We start from the raw sequence: 20,590 nt of genomic DNA on the forward strand, positions 1-20,590 counted from the left end.
ATGAGTACAATATATCATATGATAATCACAACCACAGTACGGAGAGTATGCCTTTAATAGAATGCTACGCCAACAATGCTCTCGCCTTCTGTGATGGTCTGGATGTGTCTGTTAACATCACCAAAATAACCCAACTCATGCTGCTTACCTAGGGCTGCTGAAACAACTACTTACATCTTTCCAACTTCATCTTTACCCTCGCCGTACTCTTTTGTCATTAACGCAAGGTTAAACTAACAAACAATCTCTTTGTTGTAAACCACGCGTAATACCTTGTTTTATGAATAATAGTACATATTTGTCGTAGGAAAGTAGCTTTTAAATAGTGTAGGTTAACGTTGTAATATTCCACAATGGAAAACACACCAGTGTTTATTTTCATATGTTTCCCCCAACACATTTACCATGCCACTCTTAACACACCAGTTAACGATATACACATCCTCAAGTGGTTGGATCTGGAATGGCGGATGCCCTTCCTTACCTCTTTGTAAGAATAGCGCACACACGGCCAGGCCAAGAAACCGTAAACACAGCAGGTAATAAACCTTGGTGTTCTGAACGGTTCGCCAAAACGCAGCCGGCTACTCGTAAAAACTGTCTGCTAATGGGAAGAGTTCCTTGAGAAGATGCCAAATTCCTGGCGTTTAACCAGGCCTAGGTGGGCAGAGATCGCTTCATTTGCTTGGAATCTAGTTCTGTTAGGATAAACATTTTGAAGGTCGTGCAGTAAAGCATTGGTCACTGGGCTCCTGTCGCAGAGTCCAAGACATCAGAACGACTCAGGAGGCTCTAGGACACTCAAGGATGCTCTAGGACACCAGAACGACTCAGGAGGCTCTAGGACACTCAAGGATGCTCTAGGACACCAGAACGACTCAGGAGGCTCTAGGACACTCAAGGATGCTCTAGGACACCAGAACGACTCAGGAGGCTCTAGGACACTCAAAGATGCTCCAGGACACCAGAACGACTCAGGAGGCTCTAGGACACTCAAGGATGCTCTAGGACACCAGAACGACTCAGGAGGCTCTAGGACACTCAAGGATGCTCTAGGACACCAGAACGACTCAGGAGGCTCTAGGACACTCAAGGATGCTCCAGGACACCAGAACGACTCAGGAGGCTCTAGGACACTCAAGGATGCTCCAGGACACCAGAACGACCCAGGAGGCTCTAGGACACTCAAGGATGCTCTAGGACACCAGAACGACTCAGGAGGCTCTAGGACACTCAAGGATGCTCAAGGACACCAGAACGACTCAGGAGGCTCTAGGACACTCAAGGATGCTCATGGACACCAGAACGACTCAGTGAGTGAGTGAGTGTAGTTTTACGCCGCCTTTAGCAATATTCCAGCAATATCACGGCGGGGGACGCCAGAAATGGGCTTCACACATTGTAGCCATGTCGGGAATCGAATTCGGGTCTTCGGCGTGACGAGCGAACGCTTTAACCAGTAGGCTACCCGACCGCCTCTCAGATATTGTGAAATTCCGTTAACCCAAACAGTTCTGTTCCAAGGGTTGGTATGTTGTCTAATGTCTAACTCAGCAATTTTCCAGCTATATGACTGCAGTCTGTAAATAAGCGAGTCTGGACCGGGCAGTCCAGTGATTGACATCATGAGCACCGATCTGCTCGATTTGGATACGAGGACATGTATCAAACAAGTCCCCCAGTTAGAGCACCAGATCACGTTAGCTGCCTCATACAAGCGTAGATAGGTTGCTGAAGATCAGTTCTAACCCGGATCTTCACGGGGGCCATTTCAAGTGAAATTCTGAACTACGAATCTTGGTAATAAATAACTCTTTCGTTGTATATAATGCGAAACCTCTTTTGTCCGGACCCAGTTAATCCGGAAATCCAGCCTTCCGAACGAACACTGTTCTCATATTACTCTGGTAACATGATTCGTTAATCCGACATTCGTTAATCGGGATATTCGATAATCCGGACATTCTATAACCCTGGCGGTATCAGTGGTAACGCTAGTGTCCAGATTACCGGGTTTTCAATGTAGACATTCGATCACAAATCGTCGGCGTTGACAAATCAAGGATAATCACCAGGGCGATGTTTGGATTCGAACCTACGACAAGCGCATCCAGGCACGACCAAGGTACGCAACTCACATTTTGTAGATTTCTTTTCACATTCAAGTACAAGAACATTTTGTACCTCAAATATACCGACAGATAAAACTATGGCAACGCCTATAAAGGGTTGACAAGAATAATAATACTCGGAAGAGATCAACCTGGTAAAAGAAAGTATACACTTGAAAATTGGTTTGACCAAAGAATTACAAACGCTACACACATGATACCAATAGTGGCACCCATCACAAACACATGTAAAGGTAAGTCAATTATTCACCTTCAGGTAACACGGAAACGCAAAATTGCTTCATTCGATCCCTGCTATCCTTGACCTCAGACCAATACATGTTTGGTTTTATGAGCATTTGACTGAAGTGATGCGATATTTAGAGGCAAACTGACGTACCAAGGACGGCGCCCACTGGGACCGGTTTCGTTGTACACGCCTCTGGGCGGTTCGATTCCGACAAATATACAAGGTGCGACGAGGTGAGGTGAAATGGGGTTTAACGTCGCGTCCAAGATTATTGCACTTATATAGCGACGTGCATGTACGTGTGTGTGTTTGTGGCTGCTTGTACTAGTCCGGACTGATGCCGATTTATAGTGCTAGCCCACTGAGATACCATACCGCAGTTTAACATGAACACCACACTCAGACACAGTATACTGAATCCGAGCCAACCAGTCCTTGTTTTAGCCCCTTAATGCCGAGCCGCAGACAGGGTAACAACAAGTACCATCTTTTAACGTCTTTTGGTATAACGCGGCCGGGGATCGAACCCCGGACCTTCCGCTCTCCCAAGGTGCGACGAAATATATTTCATGACTCTCATGCAGTCTTTGGTCTTTGCTACATTCTCACCTATAGAAACATAAACAGCGCTTTTGCTACGTTAAATGTAGACTCGTTAGAAAGTTACGGTATGTTTAAGAGATTGTTCTTCACTCTTACAATTCACAAATGGAAACGGATCGTCTAAACGGAACCGCGTGGTACAATTTATACAGTCATACATTAATGGAGTTCACATGTCAAATTTGATTAATAAACTCCCCGGTAAAGAAAGTATGGAGCATGTTTGATTTAGGCTAAAAATTAGAAACAAGAAATGTCTGTTCGACGGTGATGCATTTGATACGGGTATCATAGTTGTGTTTTGGACCTTAGGTTTGCAGTGTTTCGGCGACTGTTTTCAAACCTAGTAACGTTTTGATACCGTTTGTAAGTGTATACTTTCTTTTGCCCGAGAGTTCACATCATACAACATTGCGTACCCAAACTCGAACACAGATGTTTGCATGAACATTCATGAAACAGTCGTTTATACGTAGATTATTTTAAGAAAACTCACCAGATAATCAGTCCAAAATATCCACTGACATAATTCGATCCTAAATGGAAAATTCTGTCCGGGCGTGTTTATGCATTCCAATATACAACAGCTTGCATCAATATTTACATATACAACACGCTTGTCGTGCAAGTAGAAAGGCACAATTATGATATTATAATTTCCTAATCATATTCCACTAGAGCCTATATCACCGGACAGGTACGATCCGACAGCTCGTCATGTCAATGTCATCACGTCACGTGCTTGTAATTATACGCCTGTCAATCAGACAAGGGGTGTCTAGATAATTAATTTGATAAGACTTTGGTCAGAACAACATGGCACGGACTGACGGCCATGGCATCGCATGTAACTATGTGGTACAGTGTGTCCCGTTATTCATCTGCCATCACTGCCGGCAGGTGATATCACTGTGGTTGGTATGGTCTGTTGTTGAATTTAAAGGAATGTGGCCTTGAATTTTAACTTCAGCTTCAAGATATATAAATCGATGATCTGATATCGATATAATAACGGTCAACAATGAACTTTTCAAAGAGCGTCATACGATCCTTGCTCAAAAGTTGTTTGATCAGGTCTCAACATTCAAGGCCGTAGTAAAGCGTACCACCGACACCACCACAACCACCATCACCACAACCACCACTACTATTACTGCTACTGAGACTACTACTACTACTACTACTACTACTACTACTGCTGCTACTACTGCTGCTGCTACTACTACTACTACTGCTGCTACTACTACTACTACTACTACTACTACTGCTACTACTTTTACTACTACTGCTACTACTACTACTACTACTACTACTACTACTGCTACTACTTTTACTACTACTGCTACTACTACTACTACTACTACTACTGCTACTGCTACTACTACTTCTACTACTACTGCTGCTGCTACTACTACTACTGCTACTACTACTGCTACTTCTACTACTACTGCTGCTGCTACTACTACTACTGCTACTACTACTGCTACTACTACTACTACTGCTTCTACTACTGCTACTACTACTATTACTGCTGCTACTACTATTATTACTACTTCATCAATTGCTACTACAGTTGCTACTACTACTGCTGCTACTACTACCACTTCTACTTCTACTACTACTACTACTACTGCTACTATATCTACTGCTACTACTACTACTACTACTACCACTACTACTACTTCTACTACTACTACTACTGCTACTAATACTGCTACTACTACTATTACTACTTCTACTGTTGCTGCTACTGCTACTACTGCTACTACACTTGCTACTACCCCTACTACTGCTACTACACTTGCTGCTTCTACTACTTCTACTGCTACTACAGTTGCTACTACTGCTACTACTACTACAGTTGCTGCTTCTACTACTACTACTACTGCTACTTCTACTACTACTACTACTACTGCTACTACAGTTGCTGCATCTACTACTACTGTTACTGCTGCTACTAAGTCTTTTACTGCTGCTTCTGCAACTACTGGTACCACTAGTAGTGCGACTATTGCAACTCAAATACTATTACCAATACGACTATTACAACTCAAATACTATTACCAATACGACAATTACAACTAAAGTACTACTAAACAACTATTCCAACTCAAGTAAATGTACTCTCTCATGTAATACAATTGTAATATATACTAGTACATATGAACATTAATTAAGCACCATTCCTGGTGGTGCCTGGGTCAGTTCATCACCAACCCATGCTTGCCGTAAAAGGCGACTATGCTTGTCGTAAGAGGCGACTAACGGGATGGGGTGGTCAGGGTCGCTGACTTGGTTGATGAATGTCATCATGTCAAAAATGTGTAAATCGATGCTCATGAATCGCGGGATTGGCTAGTCCAGACACGATTATTTATAGACTGTCGTCATATAGCTGGGATATTGCTGAGTGCAGATTTAAACAACAAACAAACAGTTTATTTAGGAGGGTCTCTAGCTCTCATTTGGCGGCAATGGGAACCCCAAAGGTGTTCAATTTGGTTTGTCATTATTTTCAAAAGTGGGGGCACGGGTGGCCCAGTCGTCTAAGGCGCCGCGATTCGCTGTGCAGAGTTGCGTCCCTTGGGCACGCCAGAAACCTATGATTGTGGGTTCGAATCCCGGTTCGCCCCGATTATGTTTCTAAGTTTGTCAGCACCATACCCGTGCTCGTGGGTTTCACCGAAGTGGTAAACGTCTGAGACCTGCATCACTTCAGGCTTTCCTCCCACATTAAGCTGACACGCCGTGATATAACTGGAATACTGTTAAAAGCGGCGTTAAACCCAACTCACTCACTCACTCACTATTTTCAAAATTAGATTTGGAGATGGTGATTAATTTATGCTCATGTGTACATAACATGAAATGTGATTTTATGTAAAATAATTTAACGTGAGCTAAATGTATTTTATTATTTTTAAAGTCGGAATAAGTTTTGTCAAACCTTATAAATAGCAATTACTTACATGAATTATTTGAAAATAAATACCTATGTTTAAACCGGTATATATTGTTGTTTTATCGACTTTCTGGTGCTTCAGAAATCCCTGCTTGTTCAACAGCATGGCGAAACGGCAGATCCAGATTGTGTGCATACGTTTTTGTCTTAATTACACCAAAGGTTTCAAAAATCTTAAACTTATATTGTCTTTCATTCAGAAAACGGAAACCGTTGTTTTGCTTAGCGTTTAGGTGTTTAAGCTTCGTGATAAATCAGATTACAGAACCGACAGAAACTCCCGTGTGCTGTGCAAACCCCTCTAATCTGATTAGGGTAATAGAAATCACTTCAGTCAACCATCTGACACGCAAATGTCCACACGGAGTACTTGCCTATACACACAGACATACATGTCTCATGGCTGGAGGTATGTGCTTATTACATGTGTACTGTACAGGTAGCGACACACGTGTACTGTACAGGTAGAGACACACGTGTACTGTACAGGTAGAGACACACGTGTATTGTACAGATAGAGACACACGTGATCTGTACAGGTAGAGACACACGTGTATTGTACAGGTAGAGACACACGTGTATTGTACAGATAGAGACACACGTGATCTGTACAGGTAGAGACACACGTGTATTGTACAGGTAGAGACACACGTGTATTGTACAGGTAGCGACACACGTGATCTGTACAGGTAGAGACACACGTGTATTGTACAGGTAGGAGACACACGTGTATTGTACAGGTAGAGACACACATAAACAGTACAGGGAGGAGACACACGTGTATTGTACAGGTAGAGACACACGTGATCTGTACAGGTAGGAGACATACGTGATCTGTACAGGCAGAGACACACGTGTACTGTACAGGTAGGAGCCACACGTGTACTGTACAGGTAGAGACACACGTGTAATGTACAAGTAGGAGACACGTGTGCTGAACAGGTAGGAGACACACGTGTACTGTACAGGTAGGAGACACACGTGTGCTGTACAGGTAGGAGACACACGTGTACTGTACAAGTTCGAGACACACGTGTACTGTACAGGTAGGAGACACACATGCACTGTACAGGTAGAGACACACGTGTACTGTACAGGTAGGAGACACACGTGTACTGTACAGGTAGGAGACACACGTGTACTTTACAGGTAGGAGACACACGTGTACTGTACAGGTAGGAGACACACATGCACTGTACAGGTAGAGACACACATGTACTGTACAGGTAGGAGACACACGTGTACTTTACAGGTAGGAGACACACGTGTACTTTACAGGTAGGAGACACACGTGTACTGTACAGGTAGGAGACACACATGCACTGTACAGGTAGAGACACACGTGTACTGTACAGGTAGGAGACACACGTGTACTTTACAGGTAGGAGACACACGTGTACTGTACAGGTGGGAGACACACATGCACTGTACAGGTAGAGACACACGTGTACTGTACAGGTAGGAGACCCACGTGTACTTTACAGGGAGGAGACACACGTGTACTGTACAGGTAGGAGACACACGTGTACTTTACAGGTAGGAGACACACGTGTACTGTACAGGTAGGAGACACACATGCACTGTACAGGTAGGAGACACACGTGCACTTTACAGGTAGGAGACACACGTGTACTTTACAGGTAGGAGACACACATGCACTGTACAGGTAGGAGACACACGTGTACTGTACAGGTAGGAGACACACGTGTACTTTACAGGGAGGAGACACACGTGTACTGTACAGGTAGGAGACACACGTGTACTGTACATGTAGGAGACACGTGTACTGTACAGGTAGGTTACACGTGTACTGTACATGTAGGAGACACACATGTACTGTACAGGGAGGAGACACACGTGTACTGTACAGGCTGGAAATATTATGTGTACAGTACACATTGGAGACAGTAAATGTGTTTAGGAAACTCGTACAAGAGATTGTTTGTGCTTATGATTCATATATATGTAATATATTCATATATTGCTGAGTGCGGCGTTAAACAACAAATGAAAAACAAACAGACATTCATATATTAGTCGCCTCTATTCTAAATTTTGCGAACAATGGAATCTGTTTCGGCTGGATAATCGAGGCTGGTGATTCTCTGACGTTGGCGTTTTGTATTATATTTGACATAGTAACAAGTACCCGAGGGCACTTTGAGATATGATTGCCAGACAGGAATAGAACTTGTCAGATACAATTGCAAGTTTGAAGTTTGTTTCATAGATTGTCAGACACCTTGGAAACCCTTTCGTCAACACGGACTAGTTGACTCTCCCAGCGGTCCTGTCAGAAAGAGCGCGAGACTTGATGACATGCGTCTTCTTCCTGGTTTATGGCCTTCGAAATGCACGCCTATACAGCACATTCATCTTCGACTGGATTCAGCTGGAGCGAATTGTCAAAGAGTTATTCGATACCACAACAGACCAAGCGTTGGATGAATATTCAGTACCGCGTGTCCGCTAAAAAATTAATGTCTGCTTAGTGGATTTCTGAAAGGAGCGCAACCATACACATTTTAAAATGTATTGTATACACACATAGGAATGTTTGTTTGTTTGTTTGTTGTTGTTTAACGCCCCAATCGCCAATATTCCAGCTATATGACGGCGCTCTGTAAATAATCGAGTCTGGACCAGGCAATCCAGTGATTGATATGACGAGCATCGATCTACACATTTGGGATACGATGACATGTATCAACCAAGTCAGCGAGCCTGACCACCCAATCCCGTTAGTCGCCTTTCACAAGCATAGTCGCCTATTACGGCAAGCATGGGTTGCTGAAGACCTATTCTACCCCGGATCTTCACTGGTCTGTTAAGAGGTGAGGTGAAATTGGGTTTAACGTCGCGTCCAAGATTATTCCACTTATATAGCGACGTGCATGTACGTGTGTGTGTTTGTGTGGCTGCTTGTACTAGTCCGGACTGATGCCGATTTATAGTGCTAGCCCACTGAGATACCATGCCGCAGTTTAACATGAATGCCCCACTCAGATACAGTATACTGACTCTAAGCCGACCAGTCCTTGTTTTAGCCCCTTAATGCCGAGCGCCAGACAGGGTAACAACAAGTACCATCTTTTAACGTCTTTTGGTAAGACGCGGCCGGGGATCGAACCCCGGACCTTCCGCCCTCCGGGCGGACGCTCTACCACTAGACCACGGAGGCGGTCCGGTCTGTTAAGAAGTAGCCCTGAAACTTAGTTACATGTCATGTCCACAGTAAGCATATTCTCACATAAAGATATACTCCCGCAACACGTGTGACTAACGCTGCACACAGGTAAGCATCTACAAACATTCAAGACCATACACTAATAAATATGTTGCCTGGCAACAATGATCTAAATATGACTTGATACCAGTTGAACAACTATGTTGGTTAAAATGGCTCCCCGGCAACCTGTATTGGTCGTAAGAGGCGACCAAACAGATCTGGTGTCAGGCTCGGTGACATGGTTGATAGCGCGTCCTCTACCCGACGGCGCGAATCGTTGCTCATGATATCAATCACTTATTGTCTGGTCCAGACTATACTATTTACAGACCAATTCCATATATACCCATCGACAAAAGAAACGCGAATGCCATATATGTTGGTTCATATATGAAGAATTACTCATTTTCAAGAGATAATACATTGGTTCGATGCACAAACGAGCAGACTGGTAAGTTGTGTGAAGCGACGCTTATGAACGCATCACATGTGACGTCATAGATCCATGACGCGAGATGCACCATTTGTCTCGTGCAGGATTAGTTTAGGGCGTAAAGTTTGGAAATCACGTGCAGCATTTCGTTATAAGAATATAGACACTCTGTTGTAACTTGACTGACTTTTAGTTTCGTCATTAATTGGTACACATTGAAAACATCTCTTCTTAACGTACATACTTCTCTATATGTTTCTATAGTTCGCATTTCTTTTGGCGGTGAGTATAGCTGGACTATTGCTCACAGCGGCGTAAAACAACAAACAAACGAATATATATAATTTTGTTTTGTTTTGTTTGTTTGTTTGTTTTGTTTGTTGTAGTTTTGTCTGTTTGTTTGTTTTTTGTTGTTGTTTGTTTTTGTTTTGTTGTTGTTGTTGTTGTTGTGTTTTGTTTGTTTTTGTTTGTTGGTTGGTTTTGTTGGGTTTTTTTTTATTTTTTATTTATTTATTTTTTTTGGGGGGGGTATTGTGCTTACGATGATTAAATGGCAGTTACAAATATGCTCACTGAATGTTTTTATGTATTTTGGGATGAAATATTATTGAAGGGACAAGGGTTGTCCAGTCGCCTGAGGCGCCGCAATTCGCTGTGCAGAGTTGCGTCCCTTCATCAGGCCAGGAAGCTATGTTCGTGGGTTCGAATCCCTGTTCGCCCCGATTATGTCTAGGTGTTTATGCATACTAGTGTTTGCGGGTTTCAACAAGTGGCGTTATAACCAACTCATTTACTCACTGCCATACATTTAATTATGAAATATTATATTTATTTACAACTGTATTTTTTTTAAATATTTTACGTGAGTGAAAATATATAATGAGCGTATAATAATGATCGAAATAACATGGTATTTGTTTGAATTATTTTACACAATTGTTTGTTTGTTGTTTAACGAGCTAGAGACCATCCTGAATGAGCTGGGGCGGTCGGGTAGCCCATTGGTTAAACCGTTCACTCGTCACGCCGAAGACCCGGGTTCGATTCCCGACATGGGTACAAAGTGTGAAGCCCATTTCTGGTGTCCCCCGTCGTGATATTGCTGGAATATTGCTAAATGCGGCGTAAAACCATACTCACTCACTCCCTGAATGAACTGTTTGTTTTTGTTTAACGCCGCACTCAGCAATATTCCAGCTATTTTACGGCGGTCTGTAAATAACCGAGTCTGGACCAGACAATCCAGTGATTGATATCATGAGCATCGATCCACAAAACTTGGATACGATGACATGCATCAACCAAGTCAGCGTGCCTGACCACCCGATCCCGTTAGTCGCCTCTTACGACAAGCATGGGTTGCTGAAGACCTATTCTAGCCCGGGTCTTCACGCCTGGTATGCATGTATACAAGTTTGATAACGGTAAATGTCGAAACTCATTTGAGTACGCCTCAGTGACAATATGGTTTTCAGTGTACGACTGTTCAGATCATGCAAGAAAATACATTTGTCATTGTCAAATAGCCTGTTTATTTCATCTCGTACCCTGACGAAGTATATATGTTCACTCGTGGCCGCGCCTCTCATGAACATGTCAACTCTGTCACGTCACAAAAATCCGCTTTTTTTCTTTCAGAACGTTTATTCTTAATCTGAGCGAGATGTATCATGAAATTAAAGTTTGTGTAATAAATGCCGAACGGGGACAACGCTGGATACATCACAGACGTTGGCTGTTCATAAAGAGGTGATGGTGTGCAAACATTCAACAGCTAAATGGGGTTAGGTTTTACCGTTACTTTATTATTTTCTTCATTATTTTCAATAAAAATGTGAACCAAAAAATTGTTATATCTAATTGTTTTATACGTTAGTGAAGTATCTGCAAACGTCATGCAATGTGCTTCAGAAGTATCGCTATGTCCTTTGGACACGTCTAAGCAGATTTCGCGAACACCTGGTGTCATCGTTGGTTTTCAGTGATCCATTTATATACTATTCTACTTTTTGCGAACATGGAATCTGTTTTGTCTGGATAATCGAGGCCAGTTATTCTCTAAATGACGTTTTGTATTATATTTGACAAAGCAACAAGTACAAGATGGAACTTTGAGATATGATTGCCATACAGGATTTTCAGTGACCCATTCATTGGTTTTCACCGCTATTCTACTTTCTACTAACTATGGAATCTGTTTCGTCTGGATAATCGAGGCCGGTTATTCTAATATTGATAATGATCGTGAGTGAATTGAGTTTTACGCCGCTCTGAACACTATTTCACGTATATAACGAACACTATTCAAACTCTGTTTCAGTTATATAATTGAAATAAAGCTAATTGGCGTATGATTGAACGGACGTGATCAGATACCCTTTTGGAAACAAACCATTACAAACGCTAGTTTATCTGATCTTCAAAAACAAAAGGGGCGGTCGGGTAGCCTAGTGGTTAAAGCGTTCGCTCGTCACGCCAAAGACCCGGGTTCGATTCCCGACATGGGTACAATGTGTGAAGACCATTTCTGGTGTCCCCCGCCGTGATATTGCTGGATATTGCTAAAAGCGGCGTAAAACCATACTCACTCACACACTCAAAAACAAAATGTTTCCTTTTTATCTTCCTTTCCTTTTTAAAAAACCTTTCAGATATCAGTATTATTTAATCTCATTAAAATCAAGTCATAGTTCTTGCTACAGCTTCGTGTAGCGGTAGCGGGAAGTAAGATTTGAGTTTTATGAGATTGCAGTATTGTTTAACGTGACAGAAGCAAAATTCTGGTTGTTGGGAGAGTGGTGGGATTACGGCTAGAAGAGTTATCTCCCCTGAAAACAGGGCGCTCCCACACGATGTGTTTTCTCTCGTGATGTCGAATGGTTTGTAATGACTATTGTGTATGCACGTGTAGATAATCACACTGAAGTAATGATAATACACAATAAACACGCCAGTAATGATCCTAAAGGTGCACGCTGTGACTGAACAAAAAACTGACGAAACGCTCCACAAGCCCCAGCAGGCTTCAACAGAGACACTAAATTAAATTAATTTTATGTTCTCTGGTTTCACAAAATGTCCAATTTTCAAAGAGATCTGAGCTTTTTTAAACGTTTAAAACCTACCACGTCACGAACATCTCCGCATGCGTAGGGAAGTAACATACTTCAAACAAATTTTTTTTTAATGTAATGGCAATTTGATGGCTGACGCATGTATCATTACTTGAACAGTAGATCTGTGACTTGCGCAGTGATCCACAGCCGGGTGTTTTGCTCTCAGTCATGCGCATGTCGTATCCTTCCGCCCAGGTTGATGTAACGACACGTGACGATTAGAAACTTTCTTAATTTGGTTTTGGGTGCTATTTTTATGGTAAAGTTTTATTTATGTTATGTCAAGTCATCTGGTTTCCTTTCCGCAACATCGGGTATATGTGTTTTGCTGAATTTGTGAGTGGTTATGGGGTGTAAACTTCATGTGAGGTGGGGGCGGTCGGGTAGCCTAGTGGCTAAAGCGTTCGCTCGTCACGCCGAAGACCCGGGTTCGATTCCCGACATGGGTACAATGTGTGAAGCAGATTCCTGGTGTCCCCCGCCGTGATATTGCTGGAATATTGCTAAAAGCGGCGTAAAACCATATTCACTCACTCACTCACTCATGTGAGGTGAGGTGAGGTAAGGTGAGGTGAAACGGAGTTTAGCGTTGCGTTCAGGATTATTGGACTTACAGAGCAATGTTCGTATGTGTGTGTATGTATGTGTGCGCGCGCGTGCATGTGTAGGTGGGTGTGCGTGCGTGCGTGCGTGCGTGCGTGCGTGCGTGCATGCGTGCGTGTGTGGCTGCTTGTACTAGTCCGTACTAATGCCGGGTATATAATGCTAGCCCACTGAGATACCATGCCGCAGTTAACATGGATACCCACTCAGACACAGTATACTGACTCCAAATCGACCAGTAATAACACTTTAAGTACCATCTTTAGCCATGATGCGGGGATCTCAGGGCAGACGCTGTATCCACTAGACCACGGAGGCGGCCAACCCACATGTAAGCATTATTTATTTCACGGCACTCAGGTCTGGTACAGGAAAACCTATGTTTCAAAAAGGTTTAATGTCGGATATTGAAAAATAGCACGCTAAAAAAAATAGTCCCAAAAGAGTTGCGTCTCTTAGTCGTGTCAGGATCCGCACTTGTCTCGCCTCAATCCTATAGGTCATCTTGGGCAGCACTTGGGGGGAATCCACATTCGAACTGGACCCACAAGATTCACTTGTTTACGTAACTATTAGTATTTCACTCCCAAATAGCGGCAGTCGTGACCATTATATAGATCCTATTTAGTATCTCTTGACCACACAATACACTCTTACAATCGTCCGTCATGTTGTACCAAATTTGTGCGGAGGGATCGATGGGAATGCGGCTCACAGTGAAATATCGCAGTATCACTACACCCTCTAGGTGTTGTTTAGGTAACGGAATCACCCGAGCTGACCCGAAAGCAAAAATTCGTTTATCGCCGGTTCGAATCCAAGAATTGATCAAATAATAATTCATGGTTTGCCAGCACCCTGTACCGACTCTCAAGCTCACCAAAGTAGTAACTTCGGGCTTTCTTCAACGTTAACCGGACAGGCTGTGGAATAACTGAAAAATGTTCAAAGCAGCGATAAACTCAATTCACTCACTCACTCACACAGGGGTCGGTACTAACCCCACACTGAATCCTGAACCTGCCATCCCTAGGGTGTAGATAGCAGGGGTGACTATTGGTCTGGAAATCACTATTGCTATAACTATTGCTATTGAAAGAAACTATTGCGATAACTATTGATATTGAAAGAAACTATTGCGATAAATATTGATATTGAAAGAAACTATTGCGATAACTATTGATATTGAAAGAAACTATTGCGATAACTATTGATATTGAAAGAAACTATTGCGATAACTATTGATATCGAAAGAAACTATTGCGATAACTATTGCTATTGAAAGAAACTATTGCGATAACTATTGATAATATAATTGAAAGAAACTATTGCGATAACTATAATTGATATTGCAAGCAACTATTGCGATACATATCGATAGTTTTCAGTGTATCATTTGAGATGGATCTTAGAGTTGAATTAAACCTTGGAACTGAAGTTTCTTTTGAATGTGATAACCATAACAACAAATAAAAAGTAGAGTTTCAGATATGACTGATTTATTATTTCTTTACCGTAATAATTTAAGAAAAAGAAACTTCCACATTACCATGTGTAAATTACTACCACTCATTATCAATAGAAAAGCAAATTTGAACAGCATTGCATGTATTTTATTGATATGGTAAATACAATCGAAACTATCGAAATTCCTAACTGAAATCGATACTATTGATCGGAAACTGAATTAACAATCGATTTATTGCCTTAAAGTGCTTACCAATAGTCATATATCGATATTACGATTTATCGTGACACCCCTAGCAGATAGAAACCCTACATTACGTGGTTGGATCAACAGTTCAGTCGGGCGTCACCTCCATCTTCCCGAGACAAGGGAGCTAACCGAATAGAAAACTAGACTTTTATAGTCAGTTAACTCCCTTGCCTTGGGAAGATGCACCTTGTCCCCTGTACTTTGAAAATAAGTTAAAAAGTAAATCCACCTCGAATCTATAATTATTTGGCAAGTCTAGACTGCCTCACCTCTGAAATGAAGCATTGTAATCGTCTCAATTTAGATTTATTTTTATTTTGTAGATATATATCATAAAATAACTTTTTTCTGAGACTAATTGTTTGTTTAGGCGTCACCATGAACAAACGCCCTCGCTTTTATTATCCAAAACATGTGTATGACAGTGTTTGCACTCAACACTTACCTTACTCATGTATGCATCATCGAACGACAATAGTTCTGCATATAGAGTGCATTGATTGACGTTTGACATGTATACGTACAAAGCTTTCAGTACTGATTTAATGATTGTGCGACCATCCATCCGCCCATCTGTCATACCTAAAGTACTAACAGAGAGTGAGGTGTGGCTCGGCTCACGTGATAAACGAGCATCTTTGATGTGTGTACTTTGTATGGAACTGCGTACTTAAATATTAGTGTGTGTGTGTTGACACACAATCGCGCGGAAACGCACACGTCATAAAGACACACACACACACACACACACACTCTCTCTCTCTCTCTCTCTCTCGTTAAATGAACGTTAAATGAACATACAGTCGAACCTCATAGTGTCGAGTGAGTGAGTTGGGTTTTTAGCGCCGCTTTTAACAGTATTACAGTCATATCGCGGCGTTTCAGCTAAATGTGGGAGGAAAGCCCGAAGTGATGCAGGTCTCAGACCACTTCGGTGAAAACCCACAGCACAGGTATGATGCTGACAAATCTAGAAACATAATCGGGGCGAACCGGGATTCGAACCCACAATCATAGGTTTCTGGCGTGACCAAAGGACGCTCATTGTGTCGAACATGGACAAGTTGAATTTCCGGTTGTCTCGAACTCACTTTCCGGTCTCGGTGAACTCGTTCTATATTTAGCATCCTTATGCTCGGATCTTGCAAACTGAATGCGTCAGAATGTGTAACATAGGGCGAACACATTTCTTACGTCACGTACAGAACGATTCAATATCAATATCATAAAGAAGTCACTGAAAACAGTCAGCAAATAATAATATAAACGTTTTATTCGCCAACATGTATTTCGTCATAAGCAATATGAATGGTTCCCGTGAACTACAATTTACATATTGCAAATGGTATATCGCTCTAAAAAATTCTGAATTCTCTCATTTGAACTACCTTTTCAAACACATATTTCCTTAATGTCAAACCGAGGTCTCCTTGGGGCATGTCGATTAAAGTGGTTGTAAGTTTAAGTTTTTTCGGTAGCCCAGTGGTTAAAGCGTTCTCTCGTCACACCAAAGGCACGGGTTCGATTCTCAACATAGGCTTTATGCAAGCCTATCTCCACTGCCGTGATGTTGCTGCAATATTGCTGAGGGCGGTGTAAAACCATGTCACCACTTCCTGACACAGAATTGACACTACTATATTTTAAGGCCGCTTTGAAAGGTTAGGACATGATCGTTTTGGCCGCGCACACACGTTAACTTCATATATTTAACGTCCACAAGACCACATCCATATCCGCAAATAACCATATTTCGTTCAAAATATTTGTTCAGGTTTTTTAAAATAAGAAAACATCCGAATTGTTCGTATTGTCCATATTTACAATTTACAATTTAATTGTACTCGTTGACAGATTGCATTCTTGCTGTCATGAGGTGCGCAAAGTGGTCACATACGTGCTGATGCCTTTTAAAACTCATTCAGTGTCTCCCGTATTTGTCAGGATCCGCTGAACGGGGGTTCGATTCCCAGATTCCAGAGTCTGTCAGTCTTGCTCTCTGTTTCCATCAAAGTGGGACCCGTGAAGACCCAGGGTAGAACAGGTCTTCAACAACCCATGCTTGCCGTCAAAGGCGACTATGTTTGTCGTAAGAGGCGACTAACGGGATCGGGTGGTCAGGCTCGCTGACTTGGTTGATGAATGTCATCGTATCAAATTAGTGTAGATCGCTGCTCATGATATAAATCACTGGATTGTCTGGTCCAGACTCGATTCTTTACAGACCGCCGTCATATAGCTGGAATATTGCTGAGTGCGGCGTTAAACAACAAACAAACAAACAAACAAACACATACTGACTTACAGTGACCTCAAGGGTGAAACACAATGTTTTTAGTGAATACACTGCCAGTCCTAATCCCCTGGTAATTCGTTTCGACGGATTTATGAAAAACTTGGAATAGATTTAGGAATACAGTCATGCAGGCCCATTTTGTTCCTCTTACAACGCCAGACTTGCACACTGCGGCACCCAAATCACATTCACTCATAGTTTGATAACGTTCGATCATAATACTGGGGGCGGTGGGTATCCTAGTGGTTAAAGCGTTTGCTCGTCACGCCGAAGGCGAGAGTTCGATTCCCGACATAGGTACAATCTATGAAGCCCATTTCGGGTGTCCCCCGCTATGGTATTACTGGAATATTACTAAAAGCGGCGTAAAACCATACTCACTCACTCACAATACTGATTCGAGAGGACGACCCGTACTTTGGCCAGTATGCGAAGCGATAACATTCACCCAAACCTTGCTTGTGTTGCAGGTCTGAGTCAAGAATACATATACAGTAAACTACGTTTATAACGAACACGCTTATAACGAACTGACGGATATAACGAACTGCTTTCTGGTCCCAGCCATTTGCTGTATATATGTTGTATATATGATTATAATAAACTACGGTTATAACGAAAAGTAATAGTGACCCCTTTGAGTTCGTTATAACCGTAGTTTACTGTATTGTGTCTCACGTGGTATAGTTCTCAGACAGTAATAGATATACTTCTCAAAACAAGCTAAAGAATGCACACAGCAGGAAGGCTGTATGTTGCAATGCCCACCAACCTTGACATAAGTCATAAGAAAGAAAATTTCGGGTGTTCTTAAACTTCTGTTGAGTAATATAGTGTATGCGATAGAACCCCAGACAGTGCAGTTATTATAGGAACATGATACATGTGTTGATACACGTAGGCTCAGTTTGGTATTTGTGGATTTTCTGATGGAGAGATAGACCCCATCCACACCTGTACAAATCAACAGGTAAGGCGATGCATTGTCCTAGAAATGGATACCCCAAATGTGCAAGTCATTTTTAGACAGTCTGTGGTGAAACCCGCATAGCTTAAACCTGCTGTCAGCTTGTGGCACCGTGGATGGTTGCTGGAAAGAGCATCTCCTGACCTCATTCATGATTAATGACAGCATGGCCACACAACTGTAAGGGGACAAAGATATATATCATGGTCTATGAAGTATTGTATTTCCGTGCAATACAACAGACACGGTGTCATACAACAAATACATTAACCCTCTTTAAAGGAATGCTGGGCAATGGCGGAGGAACTGAACATCATTCCCACGAGCGAACACGTCATTGTGCATGTAAACAATCGCACATGCACGCACGCACGCACGCACGCACGCACGCACGCACGCACGCATCAGTCACTCTCAAACACTTTATGTATCAGACCGGTGAATGCGTTAATGCTAATTATTTTAGTTGTCATCGATATCCCCATAAGCTACAGGTTTCTGGATATAGAACTTCCCAAAACCATTATGTTTCTTCTGAATTCGACGCCTCTGGACGAGGATACTGAATTTGTTTATGTGGCCTATAAACATAAGACTTTCTACAGAGCAGCAAGTCGTACACAACACCGAGAGGATGAGTGTTTCTGTCGGTGACGCAACTCGGGTTTGGACCTGGAGCAAGGAAACCATTTAAGCATCGACCCCTGTTCGTGGCTGTGGAGGGATGAAGTGAATGAGTGAGCTTCACACAACCTTGAACTGTATTGCAGTTAAATCAAGAGGAGACAAGTTGATGTGGGATAAAAGCCCGAGGTGATGGAGGTATTACGACGCTTGTACCATTTTGGTGAAACCCACGATCATGGGATTGGTGCTGAAAAGGAAAGAAACAAGATGGAAGCGGCTGTAGCTTGGTTTCTGGCACGCCTAAGGGACGCAAACCCCCACTCACCCCCACCCCCCCACCCCCCCAAAAAAAAACCAAACCAAAAAAAACCCATCAAAACAACAACCAACAACAACAACAAAAAACCAAAAAACCAAAACAAAACACACACACATACACAAACTATCACACACCCATACGCACGCAAACACACACACACACACACTCTCTCTCTCTCTCTCTCACACACACACATACACACACCACACATACAAACATATCTCTCTCACAAACACACACCACATCACACACACACACACAAACTCCCATACACTCATACGCACGCACAAACACACACACACTCTCTCTCTCTCTCTCTCTCTCTCTCTCTCTCTCTCTCTCTCTCTCACACCACATCACACACGCTACTATTTATTCCCTCATTTTTTCACAACAAACACTGTTCTCAAACTCCATCTTCTGTTATACAGGTATGTGTCATGAAACAAAAGGTTAAATGTCAAGGTCGTATTACCGTCGTGCAACACGCACTGTAGATTCGGATCACAGCGCAGCAAACAGAGAGTCGGTGAAGGTCACGTCATTTGCCTTGTGATGACGTCGACGCGCTCTTTGCTTTCAAGAATCAGAACACGCACAACGTGTGTGTTATTCACACCATATGTTTTTTTCCGATAACAATTCAGTATCAAAGTAAACAAGGTTAAGGTATTCATCCATTTCAAAGAAATCTTTTCTCAAGACTCAAGTCAACATGACGCTCACACGTAGATCTAACCTTCCGGTTGACGGATCACGTGCTGCATCGTGGGATTTGGAAATACATGTACCATGTGATTATTTCTTGCTGGATGCTGTTTGCCTCTCATTGATGTAAAAAATACAATTCATCTTTCAAGAATTGACTCAGTTTCAACGCTAATAATGTTCTGGGAACCATTAAATCACTCCAAACAAATTGGAGTACAGAAATACGATGAAGTCATCCCAAAATAGACTCCTTACACAAAGCCACCCCGGCACAACATCCTACTCTGCCGAAGATGAGGTGCGCTGCACACAATGCCCTTCTACCGGTGGAGGGAATGTCAAGTAATGTTTGATTGCTTACGACCCGAAAAACGATGTGCAGTACAATGACTTTATGCACGAAATCTGCACTAATACATCAGATGTCGTTGTACTACCCGTTAAGATCCGGGTTAGAACTGGTCTTCAGCAATCCATGCTTGTCGCAATGTCCGACGAACGGGATCGGGTGGTCAGGCTTGCTGATTTGGTCTTTGCGTCTCATCGTATCCCAAATGCGTAGATCGATGCTCATGATGTCAATCACTGGATTGTCAGCTCGATCATTAACAGACCACCATCATATAGCTGGAATGTTGCTGAGCAT

At 42.5% G+C, this 20,590-nt stretch overlaps 1 protein-coding gene across 1 annotated transcript; it reads left to right on the plus strand.

The window, feature by feature from the left end:
- The first annotated feature begins 463 nt into the window (after nt 1–463).
- Nucleotides 464–17,796, plus strand: LOC125382940 (stress protein DDR48-like). The gene is made up of 3 exons (XM_048401309.1): nt 464–490; nt 762–1,313; nt 17,791–17,796. The coding sequence occupies exons 1-3, from the start codon at nt 464–466 to the stop codon at nt 17,794–17,796; spliced, it is 585 nt and encodes a 194-aa protein (XP_048257266.1).
- The last annotated feature ends 2,794 nt before the right edge of the window (nt 17,797–20,590 follow it).

The sequence above is a fragment of the Haliotis rufescens genome, unplaced genomic scaffold (genome assembly GCF_023055435.1).
Source record: "Haliotis rufescens isolate VD_foot unplaced genomic scaffold, xgHalRufe1.0.p SCAF_21, whole genome shotgun sequence".
Classification (NCBI taxonomy): Eukaryota; Metazoa; Mollusca; class Gastropoda; order Lepetellida; family Haliotidae; genus Haliotis; species Haliotis rufescens.

Bases quoted from the DNA above. Each gene is read 5' to 3' on its own strand.
- LOC125382940 (XM_048401309.1), top strand. From the start codon at position 464: ATGGCGGATGCCCTTCCTTACCTCTTT. The intron at 491-761 runs GTAAGAATAGCG...CTCCTGTCGCAG, and splicing joins ATGCCCTTCCTTACCTCTTT to AGTCCAAGACATCAGAACGA.